The sequence below is a fragment of the Rhea pennata genome, chromosome 17 (genome assembly GCF_028389875.1).
Source record: "Rhea pennata isolate bPtePen1 chromosome 17, bPtePen1.pri, whole genome shotgun sequence".
NCBI lineage: Eukaryota > Metazoa > Chordata > Aves > Rheiformes > Rheidae > Rhea > Rhea pennata.
In genome coordinates, this window is record NC_084679.1 from 1,581,396 (window position 1) to 1,595,875 (window position 14,480).

Consider the following 14,480-nt stretch of genomic DNA (forward strand, 5'->3'; position numbering starts at 1 on the left):
AACCGGAACAGGAAGAAAAAGCTTTAGCTCTTTCCAGCGCTGAATGTCACCTTCCTTGAGCTGTTTCCTCTGCTTACCCGCAGTCTGCAGGTATACACACACAAACACAACACCGCAGCTGCTCTGAGACACAGTGACCAACTGATGCCGGTTCAGGCCTGGTGAATTAGCAGTCCAGTGTTAGAAAAAGGGACAGGCAGGAAGCCTCTCGTGTGCGCACAACCATCCGGGGTCTGCACAGAAACAAAACTGCTGGCAGCAAACACAAAACAACGAATATGTCCAACAAAATGTGATTCCTTAATCTTGCTGGGAAGATAGGAGAGAGAAAGACGCTGCACACTTCTTTCTCATGTTCTTACGTTCATTAGCCTAGAGATGCTTCTTTAGGGCTATAAAAATATTGATGGTTAAGAATAATTAACCAATACTGGCTTCTCAGGAAGTTCTAACACCTGCACCTTCAGTATCAAGTTGATCGGTCGCCCTACACACAGATCGTAACACAGCTCCGCAGCCAGAGAAGTGGCAGAGCAAGGACCCCCGAACGTGGTCAGCTGTACCTAGCAACGTGCATCCACATACCAGCGGCACCTATCAACTACTCTCCTACACGGTCCTAATATCACGTGGTCTTGGCTCCTGCCAGCAAACATTTCTGCAATTTGTTATTTTCCTCCTAAGCATTCGATCTCATCAGTTTCTCCTTTTAATTAAATATAGGTAAATTAAATCACTTCCTCATTATTCAAAGCTCACCAATATTCTCTTCTAATTTTGGAGAAACCAATTAGAACCAGTTAGAATTTTTTTTTCAATCACGTGACCATTAAACACCTAGCATTTTACATCCTCAGGTGCACAACACTGTCATAAAACGCAGACAGCGACATCCCCTGCAAAACCCCTCTCCTGCAGGTCTTCAGGTCACTCCTAGCGACAGAGCAGGCTGTTTTAGTGCCGAGTGAAAGGACAACGAAAGGGTGTGAGGTCTTAAACCTGGAAAGACTTGGGCATCTATTCCAACCCTTGCGCTGTTACTAGACATGAAGTTCCCGGTTTGCAGTAGCCACTAAACCAGGCATCAGTTGGCCAGTTACCTGAAACAAAAGCTTCCTGCTCTTCACCTTCCAGAGGTGCCCACAGCCTAATAACTCCTTAGTAGCAATTCTTAAGCTTTATATATACACACATATGCAAACACACAGAGGTAAACCGTGTTCTTACATTTTTCATTCCATTTATAAGCCCTCAACCCTGAGAAACCCACTGCCCTCCAGAGCCAGCCAGAACAGTACCGGGGAAACGGTCTTCTATTTCTCTGAAGCCACGAGGCAGGGCTTGTGGTGCAAAACTGGAGGGGTTTTTTTTATTAGGTCAAACGATTAGTCAGAAAATGATAAGCATTCATGTATATGAATCGCTCTTTAGGCCTGAACTATTTAAAGCCTCCTGCTTCTACCAGCCGAGAAGAATTGCAGAGGAGTTAATGAGCTATGATGACCTATTAAAGCACCGGAGAGAAACCACCACAGCGGCAGCTACCACAACCCAAGGGAGCGGCAGCAGGGGCTGAGCCCGGCCCAGCCCGGCGCAGAGGCGCGAGCCGGGGCGGCGCGGAGGGCTTGGATGGCCCCCGCCACTTGGGCGGAAGGGTGCACATTGAAGAAAGAAGCTACAAAAAACCCTTACAGGTTACTCTTTCCAGTCCGTGACTATTAGCAAGCACAAGAGTTACGAGTTTTAGCTCTCCTTTTGAAGATCTTGCTTACACACTCCAGAAAGAGTCCAGGCAATCAAGCAACACCCAAGTGCCGGATGTTGGGACTTTGGAGGTGCCTGTGAAAAATCCATCCCATTCCTTTTCAAAACGCTTACTATCCAACTATTAGCTTATTTTTTAAATCCAGTAAGTGATGTTCAGAAGAAACTAGTAAAAATAAATAAATAAAGTGCTTGCTAACAGCTATCATAGATTTAAGAAAAGTTATTTTGAGAAGAAAACCAATAGTAATTTTGGAGAAGAAAACCAATAGTAATTTTGGCTCTACCTTTTTCAGCCTTTGCTCTCTCTGTACAGCACTTAAGAGTTGCTATTAAAACTTCTGCTTGTTTAATTATCAGTCAAATTCTCTTAGAGCTACACAGGTGTGTTTTAGGGCTGAGAGGCTTTTAGACACAAGCAACACAGAACTGGTTAGTTACATTTGCATTTTCTGACATTAACATTTCAGTAGGAACAACTTGGTGTTACAGATAAAGACTGTGAACGATGAACAGACTGAGATCACAGGCTGAAAGCTTTAAACCATACGTCAGAGTAGGAAAAGTAACACAAGACTTGCTGAATGTACTGAAAAGACAGTTTGCAGGTCTGCCACGAGCCCATCATATCACACCGTGCCCTATATCACATTTATTTACATAAAGAACCATAGAAGAGAGATCAAAGGACCCAAATAAACTGCCGAATGCCGCTGGGAGTACACGCCAGGCGCACCAGAAGGCAGCCTCTGTCCCAGCGACCAGCCTTCACCGCGCCCGGGAGGAGACGCGAGGAGCTGCTTCCCCGCGTGGACCGCTCCTGAACACGAGCGGCGTCTGCATGGCTTTCTACTCCCTCGCCTAAATCCTAACTTAAAGTTCACTTCTTCAGATAATCTTTTATTTTTTCAAATACGTAAGCACTGTTGAACAAGAGGTCCTACATGATAAGGAACCGGCACGCCTGGCTCAGACTTTCGTTGCTCTAGAGAGCAGATCTGCTCCAAACAGAATGCCTTTTTTTTGGAAGGGAGTACTATCCATTAGCAATCCAATAAACCTATGCAGATAATCTGTAACCCACTCTTTCCTGGTCCAGCCTTTGGAAGAAGGGACCAAGGCTGAAAGAAGGGTACAACATGTGGAGGTAGGCCAGCTATTTCATCCACACACAGAATATTCATCACACACTAAAACCATATTTATCAAGGAAAAACACAATAAAAAGAGGAGTGTGGCCTCCTCTTGGTGCACAAAATAAACCCAAATAAAGAATTTTACGAATTTTCTTACTTACAATCACAAAAGACATACAAGAGAAATCTTCCCAATCAAATAAACAATACTCTCCATCCAGTATTCAAATGTTATAATTCTACAAGATTTTGATCTTTAACTTAGTAATTCCTATAGAAGTAGCCATGAAAAAAGTCAATTTAATTTTCACATGAAATAAAATGGCAATCGGAGCTGTACATCTATCTGCATCTAGTTCTACTACTACTTCTAAAATGAGACATTATGATTTTTATACACCTCTCAGTACACTGCGGGAATTAAACTGGCTTTGGCAGAAGTCCAGGACTGATTATTCTGGCAATTTCCATTTCCTGAAAGTGATGCACACAATATTGCTCCTACCAGCACAACCATTGCATGCAAAGTAACTGACGCCACAGACAAAGAAAGCTAACCCCAGCTAAGAATGGATGCAAATATTGGTGTTATGAACTCTTTTGGACTGATGTGAGAAAAAGACCTGACATACAAGGAGTACCAGCTGAGACAGAGCTCATGAGTCAGAACCTGCACAGATAGTTTCAAAAATATCTTCGCAAAAGAGACTGAGATAGCAGACAGCCAAAATGACACCCCACAGCTTGAAGTGCAAAAATTAAAAGCTAAAATCTACTGGCATAAAATGAATATGAACAATTAATTGCACAATAGAATGAAGTGTTTTTTTAAAAAAAAAAAAAACAATTCAAAGGCATTAGGAATCAGAAGCCTGGTCAAATTGCCTGTATTCAGAACTCCTCCGTCCCTTAAATATGACGTTGCTTGTTACTTGCATTTAAAGAGAGTTTACAAGTCCTTGCAAATCCAGAAAACTTTTCCAGTCATGCTGCTGTAATATGCCAAGAAGATGGTCATACACCTTATTTTACTAAAACTTCATTCTATTATTTCATTGTTGACCTTACTTTGAAGAGGAGGCTGGGCTAAAGAAATTCCAGAAGTCCTTTCCAACCTGAATTACTCTACAATTCTAAGCCGGGAGATGCCTTCGTAGTTTTTGAAGTTCTGAATTAGATATCTATGTCCACCATTAATGTGGCTGTTTCTTTAAAGCAGAATCTTCATCCAAAGATCAGGTTTTGGAGATGCAGCTGAACAGTTCACCCTACAGCATGATGTGCTCTCCCCTATAACTTTTTCCGGCTGGCAAGCAGAAATTTGTCTGTGTTTCCATCACACAACTACTGCAGCTCAACTCAGGTAGCAATCATGAAGCAAAGCAGCAAATAAACAAACCAAACAAAGCTCAATTTACCCACTAGCTATTTCACATAAGCAGAGCTCTTCACTTTTGTCTAAGGATTTGGGAAAAGCAGGAAAAAAATTCAGTAGCATTCAGTGAGGTTCTACTAGTTATGTAAATTCATATCATTGCCTCCCTCTCTTTTCCTTAGCAACTCAAAAGCTTGTACATAGAACAGGGCCATTGGCAGAGCATCGCTCTCATCCACCATCTGCCCGGCAGGAGAAAGGTCCATCGGGCAGGACAGCAGCAACTACAGCAGCAACCGGCATTTGCGGTTCAGACTGAACAAACGGTGCTACACTTGGCAGAAACAAATTTAGTTCCTTCTTACACTGAAAAATCCAGGTGAAAACACTGCATATATAAATACATTTGAAAATACATTTTACCTGCTTTTTCCCCCACATACAGTTGCTCTATAATGACCCAATAATGTTTTATTAGTAAAATCCTTGCCCTTAAGTAGTATTAAAGAGGAGGTGGAAGAGTCCACAGAGAAAGGACAGGAACACAGAAACCACCCAAGGATTATTATTAAAAGAAAAACTACATTTTTGGACCACTAATAAAATTAACGTGAACATCAAGAACATAAAGAAAGGCTCTTAGAAACTACACAGCACTTTACAACCTATATATTTGTCTTTATGCATATTAAATATCTATACAGCAAGTGGAAAGTCAAACTTAGTGGAATCACCACACTAGGATTTCCATGTATACTTACTATCCAGTGGATTAGTGCTGCCCACAAAGAATAAGTCATGGTTCAAGACCAATGTTTCACTTGTTTCTTAGCAATCAGGCAAGACGATTTACCAGCTCTGTGTTTAAATAAATTTTTGTGAAGAGTAAGTGTTCTCATGCAATATCCCCAGCAGAACGCAACACCCTCTGCCTTCCACCCCACCCTCCAACTGCAGGGACAGATAGGCAGTTCAGCCCTGACTGACGAGGAAAGCTTTTTTTTTTTTTAAAAAAAAAAAAAAAAGGAAAGAAAAAAAGAAAGAAAAGAAAAAGAAAAAGTCTCCAGTGCTGCCTCCACCCATGAGCATTGATATGCAAGGACAACTTCTGTAGCCCCAACAAATATCCTACTCAGCACAATAGGTATTTTTAAAATCAAGGAAGCATTTTTACAAACCCTAGAGACCAAGTTAGTGACAAATGGAACTGAATTAATTCAACCTCATATCCTTAAGGATTTTAAATTTAATTATTACAGCGACCCTCTCTGCTCCTGCCACCAGATCAAGGGACTGCAGTAAACAGCCCTGGTTCACTAAAGCAAAGCTTCGCACCTGGCGCCGTCCCCCGCAGAGCCGTGGGAAGGAGCTAGCAGGTTCAGCGTGGGCAGGCGGCCCAGCTGCCACGGCAGGGGCACGTCTGCAACGGGACACGGGAAACACGGGCACGCTCCACCCGCCCCGGCCCCAGCCTGCAAACCCTCGCAGCGCTTGCATGCGACATATTTAGCACTGCTAAATCCTAAGGATCCATGCTGCTCCACTTAAACACCCTGCAAGCTGGCAATGGTTAATTTTTCCATGTGCAGCAGAATATGTACCAAGTCTCCCATGGTATAAAACATTCTCACAAATTATATCAACCACTACAGTTTCACTGTTGCTATGCAACCAAAGACTGTCAGAGCCATATGTGTTTTCTCTACCTTTTCCACCGGGATATGATAAGGAACAACCAATTATATCACCAATGTTAAAAGCCAACAACATTTCCCTAATGAAACATGGACTGTTTTTAGAGGGTCACTGGTTTAATTCTCACTTTTCTCATACTAGACTTATTGAGCTTCAGCTTGAGGCTTGGGCCAGAATCATAATCCCTTGTCCTTCCCGCCCACCCCAAAAAGGATGGGCGAAAATTGCAGAAAAGCAGACTTGCACCTACAGAAATAATGGACAAAGCTGCCATTCCACTAACTCAGAGAGTCAAAATTACAAATTTAAGTTGCGAATAGTTAGTCCTTGAAAATAACTGGATAGACAGGGCAGAGGAAATACCAAGTTAAACGTACTGAGAAGAAAAGAGAAACAGGACAGTACATGATCTCCATTTGCATCACAAGTCACTGGCTACCAGAAACAGGGAAATTAACCCCCTGCTCCCCTGCGCTCTTAGCAGGTCTCCCAGAAAACTAATGCCTGCCTGCGAACGCTGAAACTTCCGTGGAGGACTGCATTCCTGGACTCTTCCTTCTGCAAAGGGATCTTAATTCTGATGGGGGAGAAGGAACAGCGATTCCCCACGCACAGGTAGGAAAGAAGAGAAAAATCACTTTCTGAAGACTAGACTAGGGAAAGCAAAGGCCACCTTGCAAAAGAGGCAACTTTGTCAGCTTAGTCCGATCCTTAGGGTACACCACACTCATTTCTGCTGAAACAGCCCAGATTGTATATCTTGCTAGGTGCTGAGCAACTACCAAAGGCACCCTTCACTGAAGGCGCTCCTGTTTGTGTCCTGAAAGCCGAGGCTTCATCCTGTCCCGGTGAGCATCTATTCTTGTCAAAAATTTCAAATTAGTCTGAAGCTGCTCTATCCCATGTACACTGTTAGCTTTAATACTTTCTTTTAAAAAAGCCTTACATCCATTAAGGTCCTTATCAATATTCCTAAGGCCTTCCTGATATTAAAGCCAGCTCTAATCATGGCAGGAAAATTCTTTACTTTAGCAGTGTATTTGAAATAAATCCAAACAAAACTGTATCTACTGCATCATTCATTCCAACAGACTAATCTTTTGTGTAGCAGTAATATAAAAATGAAGTCAAAATGAGAAATAGGCACATTAGATTGGTATTTGCATTCCAAGTAGGAGCAATACTAACACTGCGTACCTGACAATTTCTCCATCCAGTCCAACTGTGGTAAGGCACTAACTACTAATACTCACATCCCACTTTACACAACATAAATGTGTAAACACATTTGCTAGTATCATGCAAAAATCTTACTCTGTTGGTATTTTTTGTTTGTTTAAAAGCATCACTCAATGAAAAAATTTGTCACAGGAAGATGCTGAAATATCACATGGGTTTTGATAGCTCTGGATAGTCGAACTGCCTCAAACAAGTTTCTGTGAATACAATACCACATAAATCACACTATTCATACTAAATTTTGTTTAATTTAAAGTTCACTGAAATTCAAAGTATCTTAAGCTGCTGTTATTAGTAAACACAAGCTAGCAGCTGCTGTCTTATTCAATGCAAATACTGTATTCTAGGCAATAGTTTCAGAGCAGTTCAGAGCACAGGTAGTATAATTATCATTTAACACAAAGTAGACTAAAAAAACCTAAATGCATACCCAGTAAGCCTTCAGCATGCTTCTTTGCATACTTGGACATGCTTCTCTACTTTCTCTCACTTCTTTCTAGAGGGAAACAAGCTTTTAGCAGTGTGGCATGGAATAGGGAACCGATGAGTATGTTTTCTGAACTATTATAAAATGAATGCAAACTCCTTTGAAATATATGCTTTGTGCTACAGTAGAAATATTTTCACCTTAATCAAAATACCTTAGTTATGCCATAGGCCTAAACACTACAACTAATGAAGTGAAATTTCACAGTAGGTAGAGCAGAGCTGCCTGGGGTCCTCTTCTACGTATCCTGCGTAAGAGAAAGTCCCTCAGTGTAAACAGTGACAAAGGAGCCCAGGAAACCCACCGCCAGCAAGCTCAGTGATTTACTTCAGTCCAAACAGCACGTTCCTAGCAGCAGTTTCCAGCCTAAACCTGAACCTCCAAGAGGCCGAATACCATCACAGCCTCCTTCACATCACTCAGATGTGCAAATCCACTTCCCCCTCCTTGCCTGTCTTTTGCTCATCATTTCGTATGTTAATGGCGCTTTCATTCATAGCCAGCCTTTATGCCAAGCCTTCCAGGAAGAAAGCCCAGCTGATAGATAGGTTTGTTATCTGAAGCACGGTGGGGCAAAACAGAGACCTAAATTTTATTCTGAGTTGATTCTGGCCACAACAGATGATCCAGCCAAGTTAATGCACATGAAGCTCGTTTTATCAAGAATCTGGTTAATATTGTACAACGAAATCTAGTCAGTGCTTTTGCAGTTGCTCTTAAACTAACCTCCTCGCTCCAGTGTAGATTTCAAAGACATTTCAGAGTTCATCATTTTCTATACCCTGAAAATAGAGCTGCTGTGACTTGCTGTGAAGGCTCACCACGCATGTATCATGTGGTTTTAGCACAAGGCTGAAGATAGAGCAGAGGTTGGCTCAAAGTGCTGAAAGCAGACAATACCAAATTCTAAATATATACTTTGCTATGCCTAAAAGAACTATTACAGTACTTCTGCTGAGTAGAGGAAAGAAAAAAAGAAAAGAAAAACCCAAGCAGAATAGACGAAGTAGTTGGGAACATCTTTAAAATCCCTCCTGTTTCAACACATTAAAATTTTCTTCTCAGCCTTATGCAGTGAAGCTAAAAAGAAATTAACCCCCCTAAGCAAATCCAGCAGGATCAGAGCCATAGGAGCACCAGGCTGTCCATCAGAAAGATGTTGAGCAAAACAGTGCTGTATTACTTCAGAGACTGAGCTCCCGGAGGGCATGTGCAACTCTCAGCAGGAGCAATAAAAGTTGGCATCAAGACTTGAATAGATTCCCTTGTTTTCTACATTGTAAGAGACACAAGCCAGAACAAGACAATTTTATACTGTTTTATGTTAGGAAGTGAATATATTTGCTTTTTTTGAAAAGCTTCATGCTTGGAATCAACACCTCCTACTTACAATACTTTATTTCACAGCTCTTCTGCACAGTTAGTTTTTCCTCATAAGACACAGATTAAACTTCAAACAAACATTCCTAGAAAAAAAGAGGCTTTAAAGTCTAGATTTTAATACGTACAGAAAGTGATAGGATTTCTTGGCAACAAGTCAGTCGCAAACATGCAGACTTTGGAAACCGCATTGCTACTTTTAAACAAAAATTTCAGATACCTTGACAGAAATTTTAAAAAGAAGCAGTCAAAACACACGCACGCACATACACACACTGAAATATACACTAGTATTTTGTGAAACTACCACAACATTACAAGATTTTAACAAAAATGTATTGCCACTGTGTTAGGAGCAATATTCAGTGATGTTTCTGTTTAATGTAATATTCCAGTCAAAACTAGCTAACTCTAACTTCATGCTTTAGAAAGCAAAGCAAATGAGCATAAAATGACCAACTCTTAATATATTTCTCTTTAGCTTCTTATGCTAAGAACACAGTAAAAATCAACACAACAAAAATCAAGTAAAATCACACAGTCTTTCAAGCAAGTATTCCCGTCAAAATAACCAGGGAGCAACACAGACTGTCTACAAAATACACATCACTGTTTTATGGCCCAGATTTACGCTGCCAGCTATGTTCATGGCCTGATAAACCAAAGAAAAGTTATTAAGAATGAAAAAGCATGAACTCTTTCAGTGTTGGCCCTTGTATCTTCACTAATTAAACTAAATAGCTTTACTCTTCCCTTGACCCTGAAACAAGAGAAACAACTCATTTTTAGAAGCATACCTTCCACAGATCTTCACCCTACCAAAACAGCTCTCTGGAGATTTAAAGATTAAATTCCACTCATTGACAGAAAAAAAAAAACAGAGCAATTATTTGTGCTTTTGGTGAATATTAGGACAAAATAATTTAGCAAATAGGATATATTAGTAGGCACTTTTATTGCAGAGTTTGTAACAACATCGTCAAGCTCAGGCAAGAATGCCAAACTGTATTAGTGTCTTTTTACAAACAGTCTATTGAAGCATGTTTGCAAGCTTTTCTCCAACCTAGCAAACAAGAGGGATAAGGCTGTGCACAAAGCACGTCTCGCCGAGAAGGGCAAGCGTGCAGAGAGGCCTTGGGTAAAATCGTAACAGCTAGCACAGACCAATGCGCTCTTTAAAGCACTGAAGGAACCTCAGGACCGCACAGGTGCGTGAGTGGCACGTCTACGCTTCACCTCTGACGCCACGAGGCGCGCTGCTCCGGCCAGGATGCGCAGCCCCGACGGGGGCGGTTTCAGCAGCCCTTCTCCGGGCCCTTCACCTCCCTTCAGGGCCAGGGAGCGATTCTGCTCAGCGGGGGAAAGTGACCCTCCGCCAGCTTGCAAAGAAAAAAGTTGGCTGCACGAGCTTATATTTAAGCTAACTAAACCAGACTAAAAAGAAAAGTCTATGAAGAACAAAAGAATTGAGATGGGAATTGAGAGTGGCGGGTAACGATAGGGCTGCAGGATGCAAGAGAAGCCCTCGGAAGGGCTAAACTGCGCTCCGGCGTATCGGGGACATGTGCAATCAAACAAATACTCGACTGCCATCTTTATTTTGGAACTATATTAAAACTGAATCCCAACAAAGCAACTGTGATGCAATCAGATCAATTCTGAGTGAAAAGGTAATTTTCATTAACTGAACTGTACAGCAGAAAGCAAAAAATAATTAAATGTATTTAGGCAGTATTTTTTTAAGCACATACCAGAACAACTCAAGCAACAGATACACATATAAGAAATACATTGACTACTTAAAACGTACAGTCCAAGCAACCATGGAATTTATAGTTTCTATTCTATTTAAAAGTCTTCTCTCAAAGAAGCCAAACACATCCGAGGGTTTTTCTCCAGTAGCTTTTTCTTTCTTTTTCTTTTTTTCTGCTTGACAGTCTGAGAGTTAAATTTCTTATTACAAAGAAACAAATTGCCACACTTTTATTAGAGTGTAACAAGATAGCTAAGGAACCAAGGGCATTAAACTACCATACCGTTTTTGTATTATGAGAAGTATGGCAACAAAATTAGAACTAGTGGCACTGGGCATGAAACCATATATCATACCTATAATAGAAGTATGGCTGATCCTGCCATGACTAAACAGAGGCATTGTTTAATAAAAGGATCTCTAGCCCTGTTTCCGCTAAGGCATTAAGCTGATGACATGAGACTAGAAAGGGAAAAAAAAAGTCAATTAAAATGTTGGTTTGGGGGAGGGGGTGTATCAACTCCAGTGTAAAAGGCTTTACAGTAAAGTAATAACTTCTGCAAGCTCAGCTACAGACTCCCAGATCTGATATTAAAATGCCAGAGTTATGACGTGATTTAAACTGATCCTGTGTCATTAAATGCAGCCAGTTTGGCCACCACCTTCCAGGACACGTGACTTATAATGTCAGGGCCCAGTCATTCTTGGATACAACAGCCAACTCGTTTTTGCAGTCAGTGGTGGTACCTTTTTTTCCTTAACTTAAATATGAGAACCCTGTGACACAACTATTTGTAGAAACTAGTCTCAGACCAATAAAATTCACTTTCAGAGGAAAGCGAATGACAGATTACTGGCTTTGATGATACGGCTACATGAACAGATTACCAAGATAGAAAAGAGGGGAAAGAAAACTTGCTGGGAAGCAATAACTGATCAGAAAATACAGTGTGGTCAGGCGGGGTTGTTTAGAATGAAGTCAGAGCAAATCACAATATTTGGTCTCAATGAAGTAACAGGAGTACTGTAGCAGGAAAATAAACAAAAAAGCAAAGATCATTTGCCAAATAGGCCTGCTGTTGAATAAAACAAAGCAGTTATTTTAAAATATTATTGCACTTCTGTTGGTGGTTTATAGATTTGTATATATTGAATTCAGATACTCAGCTGCCACTTTAAGAACCTCAAGATAAAAAGTTATTAGCTCTGAGGCTCCTTTTACACTTTGATTAGCCTAGCTTTTAAGCAGCTCTTAAAAAATCCACACATCTTGTACTTTCTCTACATTCAAAAGCAGATTGCCCCAGGGCTAGCCATTTATCTAGGTTTTAACTTAAGGCAGGTGGATTTAAATTCAAAACAAAAGCAGAGGTTAGAGGAGATCTCTATAAGGCCCAAACCAAATATGCAATGTCCTGTGTGTAGTCTTGTTCTCCTAAGAAAGCCAGAGGATTACATTTCAAATATGGTATAAACACCCAAGCTGTCCTTCACCAGAGGCACCTCCCGCAGAGCCCCTTCTTCGCCGAGCTGGAGAGGAACGGGGAGAGCCGGAGTTCGAGCTGGGTCAGGAAGTCCGCCCTGCCAGGCGCTAAATAGGAAAATCTGACGAGGTATGAGCAGAGCAACAAAGCGACTGTCACCCCCGAGCAGTTAGAGAAGTGTTCGAAAAGAAAATTATTTCCTCTCTCTTGTGGGCCAATTTTCACTTTTACGAGCTCCACCACGGAAATCACCAATTACATCAAATCCTTTTCAACCCCAATCCTAAAACTTCTGTGGTGCATAGAAATCTCTCACACAGCCCAGAAGCATTAGAATAATTTTCCATGAGCCCTTTCCCAGGTATGCAAAGATGCATGCAAAGATTTGTTATAATATGTCACTAATAAGGGCCCACCTGCCAGCTTCTCCATATTATAAAAATTTTGCAGCTCCACCTGCCTCAAGCCTGCGGGCCGGGGCTGAGCGTCCCGCCGCTGGCTGCCGCGGGCCGTGCGCGTAACCACAGCCCTTCACCACGAAGCTGCTACGAATACAGGATGGCAACGGAAGAGTGGAACTGGGCAGCGACAGCCTAAACTCTTTAAATATCCAAATAAATGGATCAATTGCTTTAAATATAATTCACTTAATTCCTCTGGAACATTTTTGAATTAGTTGCATAAGATTCATACAAACTGCAGCCTATTACCTGCATAGGTGATTTAAATGTGACGGGGCACGTTTAAAAGGGACAGCTACGTTTAAGGCGACCGCACTCTCACAGCTCCGCTGCACGCGGACTCACTAGAAATGCGTTTGTAGTGTAAGAATTTAGTTTCCCAAGTTTCTGGGTGCTGTACGGGGCTAAGCTCTCAGTCAGCAGGGTGCAAAGACAACCGAACGCGGGAACCGCGCGTGGCCCCGCGTTACTCCTGCCCGTCCCGGCGCAGCAGCCAGCCCACGAGCCAGGAAGCCGGACTGCTCCTCATTCAAAAGTTGCATCAGTGAAGTGCATGGGTGATGACTACACAGAATATCCCTGAAAACAATAAACAAGTCACCACTTTTTGATGACTTAAAACCTATCTATTAATTCCTCTTATTCTGGTAGAAAATATGGTAGTTCCAAGGCCAATTTAAATTCAGGGCCCTGCTCCAGCCAGATAAAAGAAAAAAACAACACACACACAAATGCATACACGCAACTTACTGAATTTTACTGTATAATGCCTTTTGTAAACTTGCCTTTGGGAAGATAAAGCATACCCTCTACAACAGTTCAAGGTCCACGTTCACGAGTTTGTCTGCAGAAGACATAACAGCACAAACTAAGCACATGCACAAGTATTGAGGCCTTACGTTTGAGGGTGGAGGCTGAGCACCAGTTACACTAAACACACACAAAGCAAGCACATGCAATTAGTGTTGCAAGAGAGAGATGGCAGCTTCAGTGACTGTCACCAGTGAATTAACCGAAAAGGTCACCCTGTTTCTCAAGGAGATTTTCCGCCCTGTAAGTAGTGCAAAGTGACTGTAGAGAAAATAGCACAGTGCCCTACACAGATTCCACATCTCCATTTTCGAGTCCCATCAATTGCACTTAAAAAAAAAAAAAAAAAAAAAAAAAGTTTTTCCATTCACATGATTCTAACACATCTAGAACTTCCACAAAGACAAAGAAAGTAAAGCTGCTCCACCACGCTAACAGTGGTCAGCAGATACCTTCCTTTTCATTCTTTTCTGCTCACTTGATAATATTTCCTTCCCCAGTACAGCTGAACAGCAGACTAAGGCCAAAGACACTACACAGACCATCACTGATGAAAAATACTGGAAACATTTCATACACAAATGCCACCTCTGCACAAGGAATGCGACATTACCTTGAATCATACAGTGAAGAGATCTTCACAAGCGCAGAGCAGACATTTCTATGTATTCGCAATTTATGATAAATATCTTGCTTAAAAAAAGAAAAATGCTTTAATCATTTCAGATAGCAAGCCATTCATGACTTACCAATACACCGGTAGCAAGACTTTGATCCTGATTCCACTGAAGTCAATCACAATATGCTCCTATTTTCAGTGGTTCAAATGTCTGTCTTCAGCTGAAATCAAATTTGGCTCCTCTCAACACAGAAGAAACTGGACTCACTATAGTCTC

At 41.5% G+C, this 14,480-nt stretch overlaps 1 protein-coding gene across 6 annotated transcripts in view; it reads right to left on the minus strand.

The window, feature by feature from the left end:
- The window catches only part of KIAA1671 (KIAA1671 ortholog), a 92,153-nt gene that overhangs the window by 18,331 nt on the left and 59,342 nt on the right, over positions 1 to 14,480 (minus strand). Inside the window, exon 1 of one of the 6 annotated variants that reach the window (XM_062589693.1) lies at positions 5,037 to 5,127. The exons of the other annotated variants lie outside the window; for them this stretch is intronic. Coding sequence (XP_062445677.1) covers positions 5,037 to 5,075 — 39 coding nt within the window. The 5' untranslated portion in view covers positions 5,076 to 5,127. Of the gene's footprint in view, positions 1 to 5,036; positions 5,128 to 14,480 lie in introns of those variants that run through there. 6 annotated transcript variants of the gene reach the window in all.